Source organism: Rhinopithecus bieti, unplaced genomic scaffold (assembly GCF_001698545.2).
Source record: "Rhinopithecus bieti isolate Rb0 unplaced genomic scaffold, ASM169854v2 scaffold_42565, whole genome shotgun sequence".
NCBI classification, from domain to species: domain Eukaryota; kingdom Metazoa; phylum Chordata; class Mammalia; order Primates; family Cercopithecidae; genus Rhinopithecus; species Rhinopithecus bieti.
This window is the reverse complement of record NW_016818029.1, coordinates 1,134,000-1,155,809: the sequence shown is the minus strand read 5'-3', so window position 1 is coordinate 1,155,809 and position 21,810 is coordinate 1,134,000. Positions and strand designations below refer to the sequence as shown.

The 21,810-nt window shown below is 36.2% G+C and overlaps 1 protein-coding gene across 1 annotated transcript in view; it reads left to right on the top strand.

The window, feature by feature from the left end:
• The window catches only part of CPA3 (carboxypeptidase A3), a 36,960-nt gene extending 15,834 nt beyond the window's left edge, over nt 1-21,126 (top strand). Inside the window, exons 4-11 of the mRNA XM_017856551.1 lie at nt 2,218-2,320; nt 2,423-2,524; nt 3,559-3,660; nt 5,325-5,435; nt 6,308-6,398; nt 7,415-7,617; nt 9,894-9,978; nt 20,548-21,126. Coding sequence (XP_017712040.1) covers nt 2,218-2,320; nt 2,423-2,524; nt 3,559-3,660; nt 5,325-5,435; nt 6,308-6,398; nt 7,415-7,617; nt 9,894-9,978; nt 20,548-20,735 — 985 coding nt within the window. The 3' untranslated portion in view covers nt 20,736-21,126. The remainder of the gene's footprint in view (nt 1-2,217; nt 2,321-2,422; nt 2,525-3,558; nt 3,661-5,324; nt 5,436-6,307; nt 6,399-7,414; nt 7,618-9,893; nt 9,979-20,547) is intronic.
• The last annotated feature ends 684 nt before the right edge of the window (nt 21,127-21,810 follow it).

The window sequence follows — 21,810 nt, the reverse complement described above, 5'->3', positions numbered from 1 at the left end:
ACATTTTACTGAAGAATCAAAAAGATACAACTAGATTATGATCTGTTATTAATAATAAAATTCTTATATTTATAATTTAATGTCTATCAAAAATCCCATTTTTTCTTATGATTCTAATTCCTAAAATGATTCTGATAAGATTTTTTTTTTTTTTTTGAGACAGAGTCTCCTCTGTCACCCAGGCTGGAGTGCAGTGGTGCAATCTCAGCTCACTGCAACCTCCACTTCCTGGGTTCAAGCAATGCTTATGCCTCAGCCACCCGAGTAGCTGAGACTACAGGTGCCGGCTACCACACTTGGCTAACTTTTGTATTTTTAGTAGAGACGGGGTTTCACCATGTTGCCCAGGCTAGTCTCAAACTTCTGGCCTCATGTGATCCAACTGCCTTGGCTTCCCAAAGTGCTGGGATTACAGGTGTGAACCATCATGCCCAGCCAAGACATTTATTTAAAATAGGTGAAATTAGTCAAAATTTTTGGAAAAAAAGAATAAGATACATGATCTGGTATTAAATTTTACTGTAATTAAATATGATTTGGTTTCTACTAAGGCATAAGAAAATAGATTAATGAAGCAAATAGAAAATCCCCAGACAAAATAAATAAAATACTTTCATATATGATGAAGATGACATTTTTAAAAAATAAATCTTGAAATGAGGCAGTTTGTATTCAAATTCCCAACTCCACCTCATACAAACTGTGAATATTTAAAACCTTCTGAGCACTAACTTCCCCATCTGTAAAGTGATAATACTGACAAGGTTAATTAAATAATGTGTATAAAGCTGTACCTGGCCTGTATTACACATATGGATAGCTGAATCCAAGTGAAAACTTCAGGTAGGCAGTTGGATGTGTAAGCCTAGAGTTCAGAGGTGAGTCTATACCTGGAGATTCAAGTATGAGTGACCATCAGGTGACCATTACAGCCATTAGACTCCATAAAATGATGACATGAGATGGCTCAGAAAGAGATGAAAATAGGAAGATGAGGCCGGACACAGTGGCTCATGCCTGTAATCCCAGCACTTCAGGAGGTTGAGGCGGGCGGATCAGCTGAGGTCAGGAGTTCGAGACCAGCCTGACCAACATGGAGAAACCCCATCTCTAGTAAAAACACAAAATTAGCCGGTGTGGTGGTGCATGCCTGTAATCCCAGCTACTCAGGAGGCTAGAGCAGGAGAATCGCTTGAACCCGGGAGGTGGAGATGGTGGTGAGCTGAGATCACGCCATTGCACTCCAGCCTGGGCAACAAGAGTGAAACTCCATCTCAAAATAAAAGAAAAGAAAAGATAAAGAAAATAGGAAGATAAGGTGTAAGCCTCTTGACCCTCAACATTAGTCTTCCAGTGATTTTCCCATCTCTTATTTTACCCCTCCAAATCTTGTTAGCCATTTTCTAGATACATCTTCTATAGGCACATTATTTCAACACTTTGTACCTCATTTTTCTCATCTGAAGATAAGCATAATAATCTCATATGAAGATTAAATGAATTAATAATGTACATACGGAGGTCAGAGCGATGCCTGGCACAAGGTAAGTGCTAAGTACTTGCTTACTATTATAATTATCATTATTATTCAAGTTTCTCCCAACTCTCAAGGTGTGAAATTATAAGGTATGGTCTGTAGATGTGTGCATGAAAGTATCCCTTGTTGCCTGTGTTTATGTGGACGTAGATGTGTGTGTGTTTTGGAGAAGGATGGGGAGTACTATAGCAGTACAATACGAGCCACATGCATAATTTTAAAATTCTAGTAGACACATTAAAAAAGTAAAAAGCAACAGGTAAAATTAACTTTAGCAATACATTTTTTAGCCCAATATATCTGAAATAGAAATATTTATTCTATACAGTATAAAACTTATTAATGAGATAATTTATATAATTTTTATACTATCTTCAAACTCTGGTATATATTTTACACATACAGCAATCTACTCTTGGACAAGCCCCACATCACATGTCCTGTAGGCACATGGGGCTAGAGACTATCGTACTGCTCAGCACAGCTCTAGATAAATGGGGAGATCAGAAGCCAGACACATGACATGTCTAAAGGAGATAGCTAGAGGAGAATAATGAAGAAACAGAGCAAACTTGATTAAAGATACAGGAGAAGGAAGAGAAATTTTCTGCAAATGAAAGATAACTGTGTTTTCCTTTCTCATGATAAAACATGTATTTCATCATTCCCCTGTCAAACAGAATCTTGATTCATGATCTACAACAAGAGATTGAGAAACAGTTTGATGTTAAAGAAGATATCCCAGGCAGGCACAGCTATGCAAAATACAACAACTGGGAAAAGGTACAGTATAAAATGCCTGTACTTTTTTTTAATTACCCTTAATATTTATTGTCATTTTGTTTTCTTTTATTCTAATTTCTCAAAATTGATTTTGCTGTTAAGATTGTGGCTTGGACTGAAAAGATGATGGATAAGCATCCTGAAATGGTCTCTCGTATTAAAATTGGATCTACTGTTGAAGATAATCCACTATATGTTCTGAAGGTAAAATAATTCAAGAACCACTAATTCTTATTATTGTTCAAAAACATGAATTTAAAAGTTACTTTGTAACACTACTGAGCTATTTTTGAGACAATATGTATTATCTCTGAAAGAATATTTAAGCTCTAGACATCCATTAAAGAACAGAAATGACAGGTGGTTTTGGTGGAACCAAGAAAGTGTCTGGATAAACATTTGTCAGAGATTGCACAGGGGACAAACGTAAACAAATATTTCATCCCACAGCTTTATTACAAGAGTCTGTGATGTCTCTGGTATAAAAAACCCTCACCCCTTAAAATGCAGTGAAACTGATGAATGAATGGCATGAAAGGAATTTAAATATCATAGCCTCATAGGACTGTAGAACAGTATGTTAGGCATTTCAACCCTGTATTGCTGGAGGGTTCCCTATAATAGAGCCAACAATTTCCATTCTGTTGCTGCTGGATTTTTGCACATCCAAAGATACTGCTCCCTGAAGCAGCTACTTAACAAGTGAGAAGCCCATCCACATCCTGAATCCCCATTCATTCATTATCTCCAATCACCCAAAACAAATCTGCACTCTCTTCAAAATGGCAGTCATTCAAGTAACCAGTACTATTTCCTTTCCCCACTCCAACACAACACAAGATCTTCTCCACTCCAGGGTAAATACCCCAGTTTACAAAACCAGAAAACAAAAGGAAATGGCAGAAACAAAAGTGACTTTATAATCAATTTCTCAGAACACAGGATGTTAGTAATAAAATAAAAACAATGGACCATAAATTTTTTTCAAAATCCTACCAGCTGCCCTGACACTAGAAAAATTTTTTGAAAAATATACATTATAATAGATTATGAATTATGGATAGACATTTAAGGATATATCCTGTGGTCCCTTCTGAGAACAATATGTGCATACATGGTTCTTATTCAACAATAGACAGGGGAAAGAATTGCTTTGAGAATATGAATGAGTTATTGGTCAAGAAGGGATCAATGTGTGAATTTGTTCAAAACAATATCTCAAGTTTATTTTTAAATAGATTGGAAAAAAGAAAGGAAGAAGAAAGGCTATTTTTATGGATTGTGGCATTCACGCACGAGAATGGGTCTCCCCAGCATTCTGCCAGTGGTTTGTCTATCAGGTAAGTGAATCAGAAGACTCTCCCAATTCTCCTTTGACTGCCAAGTCTCCAGCACCTCACTGAGTGGCGACATCCTTTCCAAACACGCAATTCCACTTAGCTAGAAGAGCCCACACTTGGTGCTGTCAGGGAAGAAATGCTCCAAATTTTACTCATCATTACAGTTTTTATGAAATTGACACCTTCCCTTCAAACAATTCTTAAATTCAAGCTAAGAGTTTATGAAAGTCAAACTTTTCTTGGGCTATCATATGAAAGTTTATCGTATAGTCAAGTATGGAAAATCTGAAACAACCTTCACATAACCTACAAATGTAACCTTTCTTCAGTGAGCTCAAAACATAGATATTTAATTTTAATTCCTGTTTAGATAACACATTGTTCACACATGTACTTGGAATTTTCATATGTAAGTTTCCTTTCTGAGTGTAAAATAACTCACTTTTTTTTTTTTTTTTTTTTTTTTTTTTTTTTTTTTTGAGACAGAGTCTCACTCTGTTACCCAGGCTGGAATCCAGTGGTGCAATCTTGGCTCACTGCAACCTCCAATTTCTGGGTTCAAGTGATTCTACTGCCTCAGCCTCCAAGGTAGTTACAGGCATGGAACTACAGACGTGCACCACCATGCCCGGCTAATTTTTGTATTTTTAATAGAGACGGGGTTTTGCCATGTTGGTCAGGCTGTTCTCAACTCCTGATCTTAAGTAATCCGCCCCCCTCGGCCTCCCAAAGTGCTGGGATAACAGGCATGAGCCACCACACCAGGCCTATAATTCACTTTTTTAAAAGGTTCATCTAGTTTATATATTCAATTTCCTTTCACTCTATTGCCAATGTATTTTGACTCCTAATCGTATTTTAATTTTCTCTTTCTGTCAGCTTTTGCATATTGCACTGGTGAAATATGTATAACAATGGTTTTCTGGGCATAGATACTTTTTCTAGAAAAGAATCCACCAGGAAGTAACCTGTAGTTATTTTTGCTCTCCCAAATGAGGGCCAAGAGCTCTCCCTACTCAACACATAAAGGAATGCACATCACAGGTCTACAAAAAATCTCTTGTCTTCAGTTCAGATACACCTGGAAGGGACTTCCCAAGAGTGGTGAGAGAGATTTTAGGTAGCTACAGAAAGTGCATGTGATTAGAGAAATTTCAGTGAGATATGGAAAAAAAAAAAAAGTTGTTCAATCTCTGAATTCTTGGATATTTTATTAATGCAAATTTTTTATTTAATCCTGCTTATAACTATCTCACAAATTCTCTCCAATCTTTTCATATTCCTGTGCTTACAGACTCAATCTATATTTACGTAAAGGATGTGAGAGAATCAATTAAAAATAAGTAGTACTACAAATTTTCCATTTGGCTTCCAATCTTTCTATGAAACATATCCCTCATGCTACATTTAGAACACTACAGGTCTCGATAATTAAATGCTCCTTTAAAGACTGTTCATTTCCATTAACGTCATTAGTCTAAATAAGTTAGGTTTTTTTTCCCCTGTAATCTACATGGATTGTTTATTTTTGTTCATTTTAAGGAAAATATGTTTGAAAGCATGTGATCTTGGGAAGTGATTCAAGTTATTACTATTATAACCACAACTTTCCACATAATAGCTAAACTTCATACGAATAGCTTAATTTTTTTCTCCTCCTACAGGCAACCAAAACTTATAGGAGAAACAAAATTATGACCAAACTCTTGGACCGAATGAATTTTTACATTCTTCCTGTGTTCAATGTTGATGGATATATTTGGTCATGGACAAAGGTACTGCTCTCTACTCTCTTGTTTGCATTTAGATATTATTTACTGGCTTTAATACACATTGTTATGCATTCAGCTTAGGGTTTAGGTAACTAGTTAATGCTAATTCAGAAAATTATATTTTTTAAAATCTCAGTTTCAAATTAAGTATGATTTCTTGGTTGCGTAGGTATCCTTGAAATAACACAAAATTTTGCTGCTGAAGCTAGTTATGTGGAAAATGAAATAAAGTAGTAATTACAGAGGAAATGTATGATTGCATTATATGATATGGCATATCTAGCTAAGAATAAAGTCAATTAATTGATTTTAAAACAAAAACCTTTGTATTTCATCAATTTTGAATAGAATTTGAGGTAGAATCATTGTATCAAAAAAGAAATAAAAGAGAGATGCAGATACCCATTTGTCTTGTCACAGTACATTATCCTGCTTTTGCTAAATAAGAACTCTCAGACAGATACTGTCACATCAAGTTATTTTCTGCAAATAATGCTCCAACAGTAAAAATTTGACCTGCATTATATCTGAATCTATATATGGTGAAAAAGCTAATGAAGTTATAATTTAAATTATGGTTAATTTCAGAACACCATTAGTCATCTTCTAATACTGAGAACTAAACAACGGTGTTGAAAATTAACTGAATTATTTCATCAAAGCCCAAGGATATAATATTAAAAACCATGATTCTGAAAATATTACAAATTATAAGAAAACAATATTTTTTCTTTTTATAATAAAGGGCCTCAAGTTAACTAGATAGATTTCAAATAAAGTTGCAGACACCTGCAGAGAGAATTTGAAATGAACAAATCGAAAAATGCAAATGCAAACTGATCTTGTGTAAACACTTACATCATTCAATCTGGCAGAACCGCATGTGGAGAAAAAATCGTTCCAAGAACCAAAACTCCAAATGCATCGGCACTGACCTCAACAGGAATTTTAATGCTTCATGGGACTGTGAGTAGCAGACTTGCTATCAAGGAAAATTGCTATAAGGAATATTTAGGCCCCAAACTTAACTAAAACACCTACTTATTTAGTAAAAATAGTTATGCTTCGAGTGAGTGTTAACTTTTGCATCTGTAACTTGAAAGACAATCATCACTACCATTGAGGGATGTTTTGCTGTGTGGAAGGAAATGAGGAGGAACAGACTGTTTATCAAACCATCTCTTACTTACTATATCTAGTTTGCTAACAATTAAGCACAATCCAAATGTACAAAAATTCAGATAATCTGAATAAAGACCTCAGATTCCTCTGTTTCCTGATGTGAGAAATGTCAGTGGTTAAAAGCAACATAGAGATAGTTTTTCAGATATTTAGTGAAAAGAGTCATCTGGAGCAAAGAAAGTGAAAAAGTGTAATGGAAATATGATAAGCAGAGGCCTGCTACATCAGACGATGCTTTAGTTGCTATACAACTATGACTTTATCACTGCATAGTTTCAAGGAGAAATTACCATTGCCCCAATTTATATATTTCTTCTGTGCCTAATTTTGTTGAAAACATCACCTGAGCTTTTAACTGTATTCTGCCATAATGAACATGATAATAGCAGCAGCTATCCCTAATTGAGAGCTTTCTGCTGAAAAAGGCTGAAGAAAGTTCTGCCCAGAGAAGGTAATTCACACCAGCCCCCAGCACGTTGGAGCTGGGGTTGAATTAGAACTGGAGTCTATCTGGCTCCAAGTCGTGGGCTGCTTCTGATTTATTATTCCTGTGGCCTTGGGAAAGGACAAGGAAATAAACAAGGCTCAGAATATTCCAGTGGGCTAAGTCTGTTACAATCTGGCATGTGTGTGAAATGTTAATCTGTAGTGACTATGACACAAGGGACATTGAAGCAGCCCTGTAAACATGAGAGGCAAAAACATTTAAACCATTCTGTGAATCTATAATACATTAGAAAAGGCAGGAGCTGTATGAATGGGGAGCAGACTATGGTCTCATCCACTTATGTCTTCTGCAGCCATTCCTAACACCAATGACCCATGTGCAGATAACTATCGGGGCTCTGCACCAGAGTCCGAGAAAGAGACGAAAGCTGTCACTGATTTCATTAGAAGCCACCTGAATGAAATCAAGGCTTACATCACCTTCCATTCCTACTCCCAGATGCTATTGTTTCCCTATGGATATACGTCAAAACTGCCACCTAACCACGAGGACTTGGTACGTAGACAAAAGTTTGTGCTTAATGCATCGACACCACCATTGACTTTCAGTCTATTCTTCATTAACTAGGGTATGTTGAAAGAATTTCACATTTTAATGTCAAAGAAAAGAACTAATGAAATTTGCCTTGAGGTTAAAATCATGATCTTTAATTTTTCATTGATAAAAGTATATAGATAATAAACTCTCTTAATGTGATTCTCAGGAGGAAAAACAAATCGGGAAGAAATGTCTATGCAAGGCACAATAGAAGCCTATTACGACACAGTTCCCTGTGGGGTTTAAGAGTTACCATGGGTCGTACGGTAAAACCATGCGTGAAAAAAGCCTAATAGAACTGCAAAGACATTCACTGGTCCTGCCCCCAGATATCAGATTTAAGAAGATACATTGTATTTTTATCCTCCTGATAAACTTGGAAATTATATTCTTTTACTATCCAAAGAAGACTATAAATGTTTGTGAAGCTTCCTCACTATGTTATCTTTCCAAAACTACGGTCCATTAAGCACCTTTTATTAATAAAAACTGATTTGATAATGTGAGCTTAAAAAAAAAAGTCTGCATATGGGTTCCAATAAATCACAGGAAGTAACAGAGTGAATGTGTGGATAGAGGGATAAATATTTTGAATTGCTATAGAAGAAAATAAATAAAACAGAAAAAGTTTAGTGGCCCAGATCCCATGGTGATGGGCAAATATAGCACTTCTGGTAACAGCTGTGGTCCAAATACTGCCTCATAAAATATTTTAAAATTAAAAGGTTACAATTTTCATTTTGACCTCAGTTCATCGTGTTTAGCACAACAGCATTTAATGTTAATTGGAGCAGAGGTCTGAATCAGTCATTAAAATCATCTCCATATATACAACAAAGAAAACATACCAGCAATATATGGCCCATAGTCATTTATTATCCAATCTATGTGATAATCTGAGTGCATGAGTTCAATTAATGCATACAAATGTACAGCACTGTGATTTCAATCCACTGTTAGGAAAATGACATTATGGGTTAAAAAAATGCATATCCACAAAAAAAAACACTTTGAGTAAAATGAGAGTTCTTTGCATAGCAACTAAATTGATTAAGAAAAGAAAATTCTTGGTTATATACATTATACATGTCATCTTTTAAAAATCTTTATTTGTAAGTGCTAATATGTTAGTAACTATATTCCATTAAAATTCATTCTGACAATCACTCTCATAACACAAAACACTAATGTGTATTAAAAAGTCATGACAAAATGCCATTCTGAAAGAGATACCCTAATTAACAACTATTTTAAAGAACGGTCAACCGCCCTTCTTCCCTTGGTATGCTGAAGTCAGATGAGTAGAGAAGATCCTGTAGCAATATGAGCCTGTTAGGGACCAAGGAATGTAAAACATGGAAGAAACTGGAGAAATCATCAGAAAAGACAATTATCTGAAGCCAAAAAATATTGATAGGAAAAATAATGTATATTTTATATTTTAAAAGAAAAGAATGAGGAGAGAGAGAGAGAAAGAAAAGGAAGGGTAGAAACACAAAATGAGATATGGCATTACTGTATATAATTGACAGCATATTTAAGTCTTCATTTTTTTATTTTTATTTTTTTAGACGGAGTCTCACTCTGTCGCCAGGCTGGAGTGCAGTGGCGCGATCTCGGCTCACTACAACCTCCGACTCCTTGGTTCAAGTGATTCTCCTGCCTCAGCCTCCCGAGTAGCTGGGACTATAGGCACATGGCACCATGCCCAGCAAATTTTTTGTATTTTTAGCAGAGACAGGGTTTCACCATGCCAACCAGGGTGGTCTCAATCTCCTGACCTCGTGATCCACCCACCTCGGCCTCCCCAAGTACTGGGATTACAGGCATGAGCCACCGTGCCCGGCCAAGTCTTCATAATTACCACATATATTACTGAAAATAAGTTTCTCATTTAACCATTTATTTTCTTTTAATCTTCAAATGCCAAATAACTAGTAAATTTGACTTTTTTTCATCCCTAGTAATTTACATATTTACGTATATATGTATATATGGGCTTTGGTTTTGTTAAAACCAGGAACTGAATTCCGGCTTCACCAGTTGCAAGAAACCAGGAAATAGTACTGTCCACCTCATAGGGTTGTTATGAGTCTTGAAACTCAAAATCAAGGGCTAAGCACAGTGACTAACCTGTAAGACTCCATTAAAAAATTGCATACACACATAATTACATATTATTTGGTATTTACATAGTATTCTATTATTTCACTCTAACTTTCCTTTCTCTCCAGGCCAAAGTTGCAAAGATTGGCACTGATGTTCTATCAACTCGATATGAAACCCGCTACATCTATGGCCCAATAGAATCAACAATTTGTAAGTCATTCCTCTTATTTACTGAGCCCTTTCCCTTAATTATTTTTTATAAATATTAAAGAAAATTATAGAATTTGCAATTTAGGTTAGAGCATCTGGAATTGCTAATTTAAATTCTACTTTTCACAGGATATTCTGAATTATATGTGAATCTAGGTGATAGATTCTGCCCTTTTCTTGGGATAAGATTTTTCTAGAAACAAATTATACTGAACTTTTATAGGGTTACAAGGTCAACAGAAGCTATTAAGTCAAGACAGATTTACAGTTTAATTCATCTACCTTCCTGTTTCCCACCTCTACCACCAACAAGGTTGCACCCTTCCAGGAACTAATGAGAATTCACTGGAGCGAGAAAAAAAAAAAAAAAAATTAGCCAGGCATGGTGACCTATGCCTGTAGTCCCAGCTTCTCTGGAGGCTGGGTTGGGAAGATCATTTGGGCCTGGGAGGTTGAAACTGCAGTGAGCTGTGATTGCACCACTGCACTCCAGCCTGGGCAACAGAGCAAGACCTCATCTAAAACACACACACACACACAAAAAAGTAGTTGGAGCAGAGTCTACTTTTTTTTTAACCATTTAACTTTAGCTGGACTCTTTCTTACTTGCCTTGTCTACATGTAAGTATGGTCTATTCCCTAGCTCCTGATAGGAAAACAGATAGAAAATCAGTTTCAGTCCCTCTGGTCATATAAAACAAGTTATTTGTCCTTCTCACTTGCTCCTTCTCGCTATGTTCAACTGAAAGCTGTGTGGTGAACTAGAAAGATCACAAGACTCTAGTTCTGTCACTTTTGTTTTATATTCTCAGCATCATTTCTTACTCTTCACTATTTTTAAATTTGTGTTGTCTGTGTATTTTTAAGTTATTGACTTGGATTTCTTAGCCTTGATTTTCTTGTCTCTTATTCTATATACAAGGAATCAGTAATTTTTTTTCTGTAAAGGGCCAGATAGTAAATAGCTTTGACTTTGTGGAGGTACAGTCTCTGTTGCAGGTACTCAACTAGAGCATCATAGCTCAAAAACGGCCATAGACAATAAGTCAGCAAATGGGCATGACTGTGTGCCAATACAACCTCATTCACAGAAACCGGAGGCTGGCTAGGATTTGCCAACTCCCATACTTTATACTAAATAATATCTGCAAATATTTATAGAGTCTTTACAAGTTAGGCACTGTGCTTACCCTTTGATTTTCACAATCTCAAACCTCACAATAACCCTATGAAGTGGGGAGTACTATTTCCCAGTTAGTAGTAACTGGCGAAGCTGGAACTCAATTTCAGATTTTAACAAACAAAAGCCCTGATCTTGCCCACTGCACATACTGTTTGCGTGTTTGGATTTTCTATTTTCAATGAACAGCCAAAAAAATCCATTTGAGTATCACTGAAGACCATTAACTCAGATCCTGGGAAGTAAGACCACTTTCTACTCTTATAGCAAATCCCACTAATCTTAGTTTGGGAATTATTTAGTAAAAACTACCTTTTCTCCAAACCAAGTTCAAGCTTCAGTTCTCAGTCTCAAAATTTATACAAAATTCCTCATGAAACTTCTCAAAAGCAAGAATTATGTTTTGGATTTCCTCTTAGACCCTATAACTTATAGTACAGTGCAGGGCATGGAACAATAGCAGAATTAGTTCCCATAAACTTGCTCAATGATAATGGTGTCCTGGCTTATTCAAAAGAAGTAAATGTGGGTTGAAATCACAACAGGATTGGACTTGATTAAGCCTGCATCACTCTCTAGACCAAATATCCAACATTTTTTAGCATTAAGACTGCCTTTTAGCTTTTAAAAATTTCATGAACAACCCTTCAACCACCAAACATACACTCATATTTTTATTACACTTTTAGAATCTTTGCATTAAAAAATATATATGTGCATATGAATCCATGGATTCCTTGCAACAATTTTACCTGGTCACTGTTTTGAAGTCACTTCTGTAATCCAAGCTAAAAGTATAAACTTGGAACTGAAAGTCTACATCCTCAGGAATTGCTATGGAATTTGAGAATGCCGGAATCAACATATACAGTTTCTAGGACTTACTTATTAGAGGCTTCTTTGGCAGAACTGGAAAATAGCTAAAAAATGAAGAAGTCCCATTCCTCGAGCATATTCATTAACAATCACCTATCAACCAGTCACTGTTAAAGTGCTGAAGAGAAAGTGTAGTGATACAGATCATCCCCAGCATCCACACAGATCTTGCTACAGCCTAGCCATGCTGGGGACTCATTACACATACAGGTCAATAACAACAAGATTTCAAAATAGATGTTATATATCCAGCTATGTGAGTGGACAAAAAGTAAGCAAAGTAAAAAACAAAAGGACAAACTAGAACATCAGTTCAAAATGGCAGCCCACTTAGTAGATACTAATAAATAGCGGGCCAGATAGGCCACCAGATACTATGTAAGAGCAATTCCTCTAAGCAAGAAAAATACATGGATAGTCTTAGAGGCAAAGAACAAAACTTTGCAAAAGGCAATTAAAGCATCAAATAATTATCCGTGTATGTGTGTATCTACAAAAGTTTGAGAATACAGAGCTGTGCATAGCATTGCATTAAGATCTCTTAATGAACAAAAAGGTATGGTGTACCTAGCTAGCAGGCTAGCATTTTGGAGCTTTCGGGGATAGATGAGAGGACTTAGGACACAATAAACTACTCTTAAGGAAGTCACATTCTAACTGGAAGGAGCCGATAGCCAAAACTACCATAGCTCCACGCCATCATGTGTCACTTTCAAAATGGAAAGATAGGGTCAAGAGGGATTACTATTCTGTTTAACTGTGCAGCATTATTTAAAATTTTTATTACATTATACTAAAACATTTAAAGCATTGAGATTTAGAAAGAATTGCCTTTGTCCTGCAGTGCTGTAGCAGCTTGATAAATGATCAAGATTTCTAGGACAGACTGCTTTAATAAAGCATCTGATAGAATGTTAATCAAACATTCATGAGAAATAGAGGGTAGCAAAGTAGTTGACTTGGTAAGAATAAAAAATAAAAACATGATTAAAGTTTAGTCATTCCAATAACCTGATGTCACTTAACTTGTCCCCAGATTTAGGAGCAGCATCTAGCATTTGTCAGTGATTTCCTCTCTTTGACTTGATGAAGACAGAAAACAAGGCACTGGGGGAGCATCTTTTAAACCCAACTTATGGAGGATCTCTGGACTTCAGAAAAAAAATATGTTTGCTATTTGAACATGAGAGGCAAACATATCAGATAAGTTAAAATCATAAATTTTGAAACCAGGGAGAAACACAGGCAATGATCTATTCCATGGTTCTCAAGCCTGACTTCCCATTAGAATCATCAGGAAGCTGGCCAGGCATGGTGGCTCACTTTCGTAATCCCGGCACTTTGGGAGGCTGAGGTGGGTGGATCACAAGGTCAGGAGTTTGAGACCAGTCTGGCCAACATGGTGAAACCCCGTCTCTACTAAAAGTACAAAAATTAGCTGGGCGTGGTGGTGGGAACCTGTAATCCCAGGTACTCAGGAGGCTGAGGCAGGAGAATCACTTGAAACTGGAAGGCGGAGGTTGCAGTGAGCCCAGATGGCGCCATTGCGCTCCAGCCTGCGTGAAAGAGCAAAACTCCATCTCAAAAAATCAATCAATCAATCAATCAATCAATCAATCATCAGGAAGCTTTTAAAATGCAGGAATGGTTATACCCCCACCCCCAGAGATTCTGATTTCATCAGTCTGAGGTGGAGCTCAGGCACTCAATTTTTTTTTAAAGTGCCTGAAGTGATTCTAAGATGAAACTAGGGTTGAGAATCACTGATCTAAACAAAACCTCATTTATAGACTGAAATTCAGATACAGAAAGGTTTCATCACTTTAGAGCAGAACAAAAACAAAAATCAGCATTCAAGACCAGAGTTAAAATGATATACCTACCACTTTGCCCCAAAGCAGCAATATGAAGATGGCACAAAAATGTAAATAGTAATGTTTAATGTGAAATGATTATATTTGCATATAAACACCATATCCAATCCTTCATCATCTTAGAAATAACTAAACATAGTACCTCGTGAGCAAGAATAGTTATTTGAGTTGATAAGAACCAAGAAGATTGCATTAGTAATAAAATTCATCTGTGAATCATATCATGAATTAAAAAGTTAATTTCAAAGTACATTTCTTGTAGCTTCCTTCATGCACCAAAATTGCTAGATCTGCCACTGGTTCTCAACCCAGTGCTCTTTTTTCCTATTCTACATATTCTACTCCTTCAGAATTTACATTCTGAAAAAGACAAAGTTAAGATTTGTAGTTCATAACACCAGATCTCTACTTACTAAGAGACATTCAAACTGATATTACAGAGAAAATATTTCCTTTTATGCCCATGTATCTCTGGCTTCAGCTCTTGCTTCAAATATAATTTTCACTTAATATTAATATAATAGTACAGGTTATATTGAATACATTTAAATAATACTTTTTAAAATGATACAATTTTTTAGAAAACACTGTATCAAGTAAGCAATAAATGCAGCACACATTAAGTCACCAGTATCACTTTATATGGATCCCTTTGGGCTGAAATCAGATTTCTAGTTTGGTACAGTTTCAATTAGATTTGTTCTGATTGAATTTTTTGCAACTAATATTGTGCCTTGAAATAAGTAGGAAATATGTTCTTAATGTTGAACATACTCAGAATATGCTGTCAACAAAAACGAAATTATTTTATAGAACTGAGTAAACACTTGTTATTGGCTAGAATATAGAGTGGCACATAGGTGGCACAGTACAATGATTAACAGCATGAACTCTGAAGACACAGCCTGGGCTTGAATCCTGATTCAACTGTCTACTAGCTATGTGGTTTTCAGCAAGTTCCTTACTCTGAGCCTGTTTCTTCTTCTGTAAAATGGTAATTGTTACTTACATTTGGGATAGGAATTAATTAAATGAGTTAACATGCATAAAGCACACAGAAGGGTACTCAGTATTTAGCAAGTGATTGTTATTATATTTTATAAATGCATACACATGTTTTAGTGGGTACACATGTTATTGATAAAGAAAAGGCTAAATATCAGGTTAAACCAATTAAGTTCTGGCCAGGCACAGTGATACACACCTGTAGTCCCAGCTACTTAGGAGGCTGAGGTGGAAGGATCACTTGAGCCTGGGATGTCGAGGCTACAGTGAGCCATGATCATGCCACCACACTCCAGCCAAGGTAACAGAGCAAGACCCTGTCTCACACACACACACACACACACACACACACACACACACTCTATTTTTTTCTCAAAGTAAAAACTTGCAATGTTGTATTTATTTTATGCCTTAATATAGTTTTTGTTTGCAAATTTAAGATCTACAAAATACGAAATGTATTCTACTTCATAGTATCACATAATTATGAAAAATCAAATTCCATATATTCTCAATGACCACTATTGATCTTAATGACAAACTTCACATAAAGGAAATCTCTCAAAATAGAAGTCATGCCCTTTAACCCTTGGAAATCACAGAAGTTTACTTGGCTGCAAATAGAGAGCTACTTCAACTAGAAACCGATCAACTTTATTAAAATTGTCTAGCATATCCTAAATTACAAGACAAAATTCCTATTTACTTTACCTCCTTTGCTACCAAGCTTGCATCTTAGTATGATTTCTTTCTCATGAACTTAAATCCAACTAGCTAAAAGTGGCATCTTTTTGATCACTGAAGCCAGTATCTGTATTTCAGCTCACATGCTCCATAAATTATATGCAATATTTGACCCTGTTAATAACTCTTCTTCTTGCCATTCCTTTAGCTTCCTTGACTTTGAACTCTACTAGTTCTCTTCTTCCTCCTCCTCCTTTTTTTTCTACTCTCTCGCTGACTGCCTCTACAACCAGATATTTTCCAAAAAATAGGGTACAATATATGGACACTTCCTCAGGTTCTCTCCTCAGGTCCCTCCTCTTACTTTTGATTCTCCTCATCAGGAAATGACCTCTATCCCCACAGGCTGGAATCCCTCATTTGTTACCTAGGGCTTCAGGCAATCACCTTTTAGCCACTAAGTGAACCAACCAGACCAAAATAGCAATGCAAAGCCTTTGAAAACTATATTGTCAGCTGAGCACGGTGGCTCATGACTGTAATCTCAGCATTTTAGGAGGCCAAGGAGGGAGGATCACCTGAGAACAGGAGTCTGAGACTAGCCTGGCCAACATGGTGAAACCCCATCTCTACTAAAAATACAAAACTTAGCTAGGTGTGGTGGTGCGCGTCTGTAGTCCCAGCTACTCAGGACGCTGAGGCAGGAGAATTGCTTGAACCTGGAAGGCAGAGGTTGCAGTGAGCTGAGATTGTACCACTCCACTTCAGCCTGGGCAACAAAGTGAGACTCCATCTCAAAAAAAAAAAAAAAAAAGCAAAACTGTCTAGGTGTGGTGGCACATGCCTGCAAACCCAGCACTTTGGGAGGTCAAGGTGGGCAGATTGCCTGAGGTCAGGAGTTCAAGACCAGCCTGACCAATATGGTGAAACCCTGTCTCTACTAAAAATACAAAAGTTAGCTGGGTGTGGTGGCAGGCGCCTGTAGTCCCGGCTACTTGGGAGGCTGAGACAAGAGAAGCACTTGGACCTGGGAGGCAGAGGTTGCAGTGAGTCAAGATTGTGCCATTGCATTCCAGCCTGGGTGACAGAGCGAGACTCCATCTCCAAAGAAAAATATATATATACTATATTGTCATCAGTATCACATGACACAAAAGTAGGCCAAGGGCCTGTTTACTAAACCTAAACAGGGTGACTACCTGCTAAATTGAAGATTTATGTTACAATTTATTATTTAATGTAATAGCTAAAATGTCCAGAATATAATCAAAATCACTTATAATACTAAAACAAGAAAATTACAGCTTGAATATAAAAAGACAATCCATAGATGCCAACGCTGAGATGATTGGAATTTCAAACATTGGAAAAGAATTTTAAAGTTGCCATCATAAAAAAAAAATGCCTCAACAAACAATTATAGATGGCCTTGAAACAAATGAAGAAATGGAAAATATCGTCAAAGAAATATAAGATATAAAAAGGAACCAAATGGAAACCATAGAACTAGAAAATACAATAACCTGAACAATGAAAAAACTGGAAGGGCTTAATAGAACAAATATGACAGAGGGAAGAATTAGTGAACTTAAAGACAGAACAATAGAATTCAGTCACTCTGAAGACAGAAAATAAACAAAAAAATAAATAAACAGAGCCTCAGGAACAAATGGCATAATAAAATATCCAACATTCATGTCATCGGTCCAAGGAAAATATAGATAAAGGGAACAGGGGCTGGAAAAAAATGTTTGAAGAAATAAAAGCTGAAATATCCTACTTTTGACAAAGACATAAACTAACATAGTCAAGTAACTGAGTGAAACCCAAGCAGGAATTACCCAGAGAAACTCACATCAAAGTACATCATAATTAAACTTCTGAAAACTAGACAAAGAAAAAAATCATAAAAGGAATCAGGCTGGGCGTGGTGGCTCATGCCTGTAATCCCAGCACTTTGGGAGGCTGAGGCAGGTGGATCACAACCTCAGGAGATCAAGACCATCCTGGCTAACACGGTGAAACCCCGTCTCTACTAAAAATACAAAAAATTACCTGGGCGTGGTGGTGGATGCCTGTAGTCCCAGCTACTCAGGAGGCTGAGGCAGGAGAATGGCATGAACCCGAGAGGCCAAGCTTTCAGTGAGCCATATCGTGCCACTGCACTGCAGCCTGGGCGATAGAGCGAGACTCCATCTCACAAAAAAAAAAAAAAAAAAGAGGAATCAGAGGGAAATGATCTAGAGTTAAAAACAATTCCAGTGACGGCAGATTTTTCATGTGAAACCATGAGAGTCAAAAGGAAGTGACATTTTATCAAGTGCTGAATGAAAAAATCTATCAACCCTAAATGCAATAAATTCAATATCCAGCAAAATATTCAGAAATGAAGGAGGGAATAAGGGAATAAAGACATTCTCATACAAAGGAAAATCAGGAGATGTGTCTCCCGCATACCTACTCTTAATGGCTAAAAGAACCCTCTGAACAAGAAGGAAATAATCACAGTAAAAGGCCCGGAACTGCAGAGAGGAAGGAAGAAAAATGGATTCAGTATAAATAAATTAAATAATAGACTATCTTTCTCCACATGATGATTGAATCAAAAATTGTAAGTTTATTTGATGTGATGTTCAATGTATGTAGAGAAGTACTCAAGACAATTGTACTTTAAAAGTGGGAAGGGAAAAAAGATCTAAAAGGAAGTAAAGTTTCTATACCTCGTTTGACATAGTAAAATGTCAATACCATTAGACTGTGATAAGTTATGTATGTGTATTAATACCTGGAGCAACCACTAAGAAAACTAAGCAATTGACATACTTTAAGACATTATAAATCAATCAAATGGAATCCTAAAAATGTCATGTAACCAAGAGGAAGGTGGAAAGCAAGAAAAGAAGGATAAAGGGATAAAAACAGAAAAAACAAAAAAAGACATAAAATAATAGCATGTTTAAGTCATATCAATAATTTACCTACATGCACTAATTAAAGACACATGGGCAGAATGAATTTTTTAAATTGTAATTCAACAATATGCTGTCTGTAAGAAACTCATTTCCAGTATAACAACATAGAGAAGTTGAAATGAGAATGATAGAAAAGACATACTATGCCATTAGGAAGAATAGCTATATTAAGTATCAAATAAAGGGAATTTCAGAGCAAAGAAATTTGCTAGTGACAGAGACATTAACAATGATAAAAGGATCCATCCCACCAAGAAAATAATGATCCTAAATGTGTGCACACCAATTTCACCTATGATGTCTATGCCAATAATTTAAACATTCATTTTTCCAAGCTCTTTCTTGAATGTCTTTTTGATGTTAAATGTATCACTTTGTCTTCCCTTGCCTTTTCTTTTCCCATTCCAGCGCTGAGTTCCCATTTCTTTTAACAGTATGTTTTTCCAGCTACCCAGATTGAAACATCAATCATTTTTATCAAATCCCAATATTTCTTACATAGAATCCCTCAGTTCTATTTCCAATATGGTGACTCTACCCTAGTTCAAGCTTTCATTTCACAATACCTCATAACTGGTTTCTATTCTTTTCAATCCAGATTAACAATCCTAAAGTACTAAAAGGCCTCCAAAAGAAAATCTAAACACCTAGTCCCGATTCACAAAGTTTTCCAAGTTTTACTCACAAACTCTCACTGCTGCCAATGCTCTGGTCCAGCTGGAGCTCATTAGTTTCTAACAATGCCTCCATGCTTTTCTATCCTTGTAGTTCACCAGCCAGAATTCCTTTCTTCCATCTCCAGCTGAAAACACACTAGCCTTTCTTCAAGGTTCTCCTCCAATACCACCTCCTCCATCATGAAGGCAGTATTTGAGCTGGCACTGGGCATGAAAGGCCATACTCCTCATCAAGAATAATCTCTTTTTTCTTTTAAATCTTGATAAAATATTGTACCTTTTCTTTGGTACTTAGCATATTCTGCTCTGCCTCTATTGACTTATACCTTGACTTCTGCCTCCTAAATTGTAAGTTACTGAAGACACCAGTGGCATCTTCTGCATTTTTGCACCCTGCAACAATTACTCTCCCCAGTGCCAAGAAGTGTGTCTTGTAAATATTAAAGGTTTAATAAATATTTGGTGACCAATTTAAGAGCCAACACTATATATTTTCATTAAAATACCCCTTCTCTCTTTCTTCATCATAGTTTTGAATTCTTTCAGATTTTTCAAACCTTTCAGATCTGTTATTATTAAACTCATTACTTGTCCTAGAACATAAACACCTTCCCATACAAAAAAAACCCTTTTATATCACATAAAGCAAAATATGAGCACATAAATGCAATTATTATATGTATATGCACTTGTATATGTATACAGCCTCTAGATGTGTGTTATATGCATATAACCTTTAGAAGTGTGTTTATATTTCCAAACTTTTTATCAAAAAATAGAACCTTAAGTTAAATTTCATAAAAGTTTACATGGAAATTTTGAATTAGGAAATTAAATATGTCTTTAAAATAACTAAATTACATTTTCTTGGTCTTTTGACTATGAAATAGTTTACCCTAGCAACATGAAAAACAAGAGACCTAAGCTATTAGAAGAAATGCAATTCTATGTATCTTGTGTGTATAGTTTTTCCCTGGTAGTTTTCAATGACCAGTGACTCCTTAGCTGGTTTCTCAGTTGCTAGCACTTGCTCTGAACACGTCTGCAACAATGTGTGCCTAGGAAATAAACTCAAGTTAGCACTGACCCAACCAAAATGGAATTTTTTAAATGCAGCACACACTTGGTGTGTGATTCTGCTTTACTATGCACTCTGTACTATTCAGACCACTACTCTCATTCATTACTGCAATTAACTGTATACATAATTATTTTTATTGCTAATTATACACCACTGATTTCCACTATAAAAAAAATTAGCATTTGTCTCTAATTAAATATTTACTGCTTGTGTTTTACAGACCCGACATCAGGTTCTTCTTTAGACTGGGCTTATGACCTGGGCATCAAACACACATTTGCCTTTGAGCTCCGAGATAAAGGCAAATTTGGTTTTCTCCTTCCCGAATCCCGGATAAAGCCAACCTGCAGAGAGACCATGCTAGCTGTCAAATTTATTTCCAAGTATATCCTCAAGCATACTCCCTAAAGAATTGCCCTCCGTTTGGAATAAGCCAATTAATCCTTTTTTGTGTCTTTCATCAGAAAGTCAATCTTCAATTATCCCCAAATGCAGCTTCTATATCACCTGAATCCTTCTCTCGCTCATTTAAGTCCCACGTTATCGCTGTTTGGTTTTACTTACTTTCAGTAGCACCATAACGAAGCAGCTTTAAGTGAAACCTTTTAACTACCTTTCTTCGCTCCAAGTGAAGTTTGGACCCAGCAGAAAGCATTTGAGTATTTTGAAAGGTGATACACAGTGGGGCACAGAAAATAAATGAAAACCTTCAGTTTCTCACAGATTTTCACCATGTGGCTTCATCAATTTATGTGCTAATACAATAAAAATTAAAATGCATTTAAGGCTTTAAAATTCATCTTTTTATGATAAACTATATTCTCTGCATTTCTCTATAGCATTAATAATCAACATTAATGCCAATCATTCAGTCTGTTAATAAGAAATAATATCTTCAATTTTCAAAAACATAATTTGCCTATTTTTTTCTGATAGAAGTAGACATTGTTTATATCCTCAAAAAAGCAAAAGGATGTCCTAGCAGGAAATAAAATGGTTCATATAGAGATGAATCTCAGTCCTTTAAACAACTGATCCAGTTCTCATCAGCATAATGTACATTAAATTCAAAATAGTTTAATTTAACCTGCCATAATCAGAAGAAACCACCTGCTAAAACATCTCTTTGCCGGTACAGACACAGACAAGACTATCTGGTCAGCTGTGACCCCTGCCCTCCTAATGGATAAAAAGGAAACCTGGAAATGTACTATAAGTTGAGGAGAGAAAGTCATGTTGACCAAAGGCAATCAGAGTAACTTGCTGCATTTGTGCCATTTATACTCCTATTATTTAAGGTGGTATTATTGGATAGCTTCTCCCCAACACCAATACCTCAATGTGTGATCAAGTGGCCACAGTGGTAGTGTTTACATTCCCAAAATCCAGACACAGATGCCCACCACTGGACTGACTATAATTGGAGGGACAAGTAGAGAGTTCCTTGACTTCCAGTAAACTTACTTCTCAGAACACCCTAGAC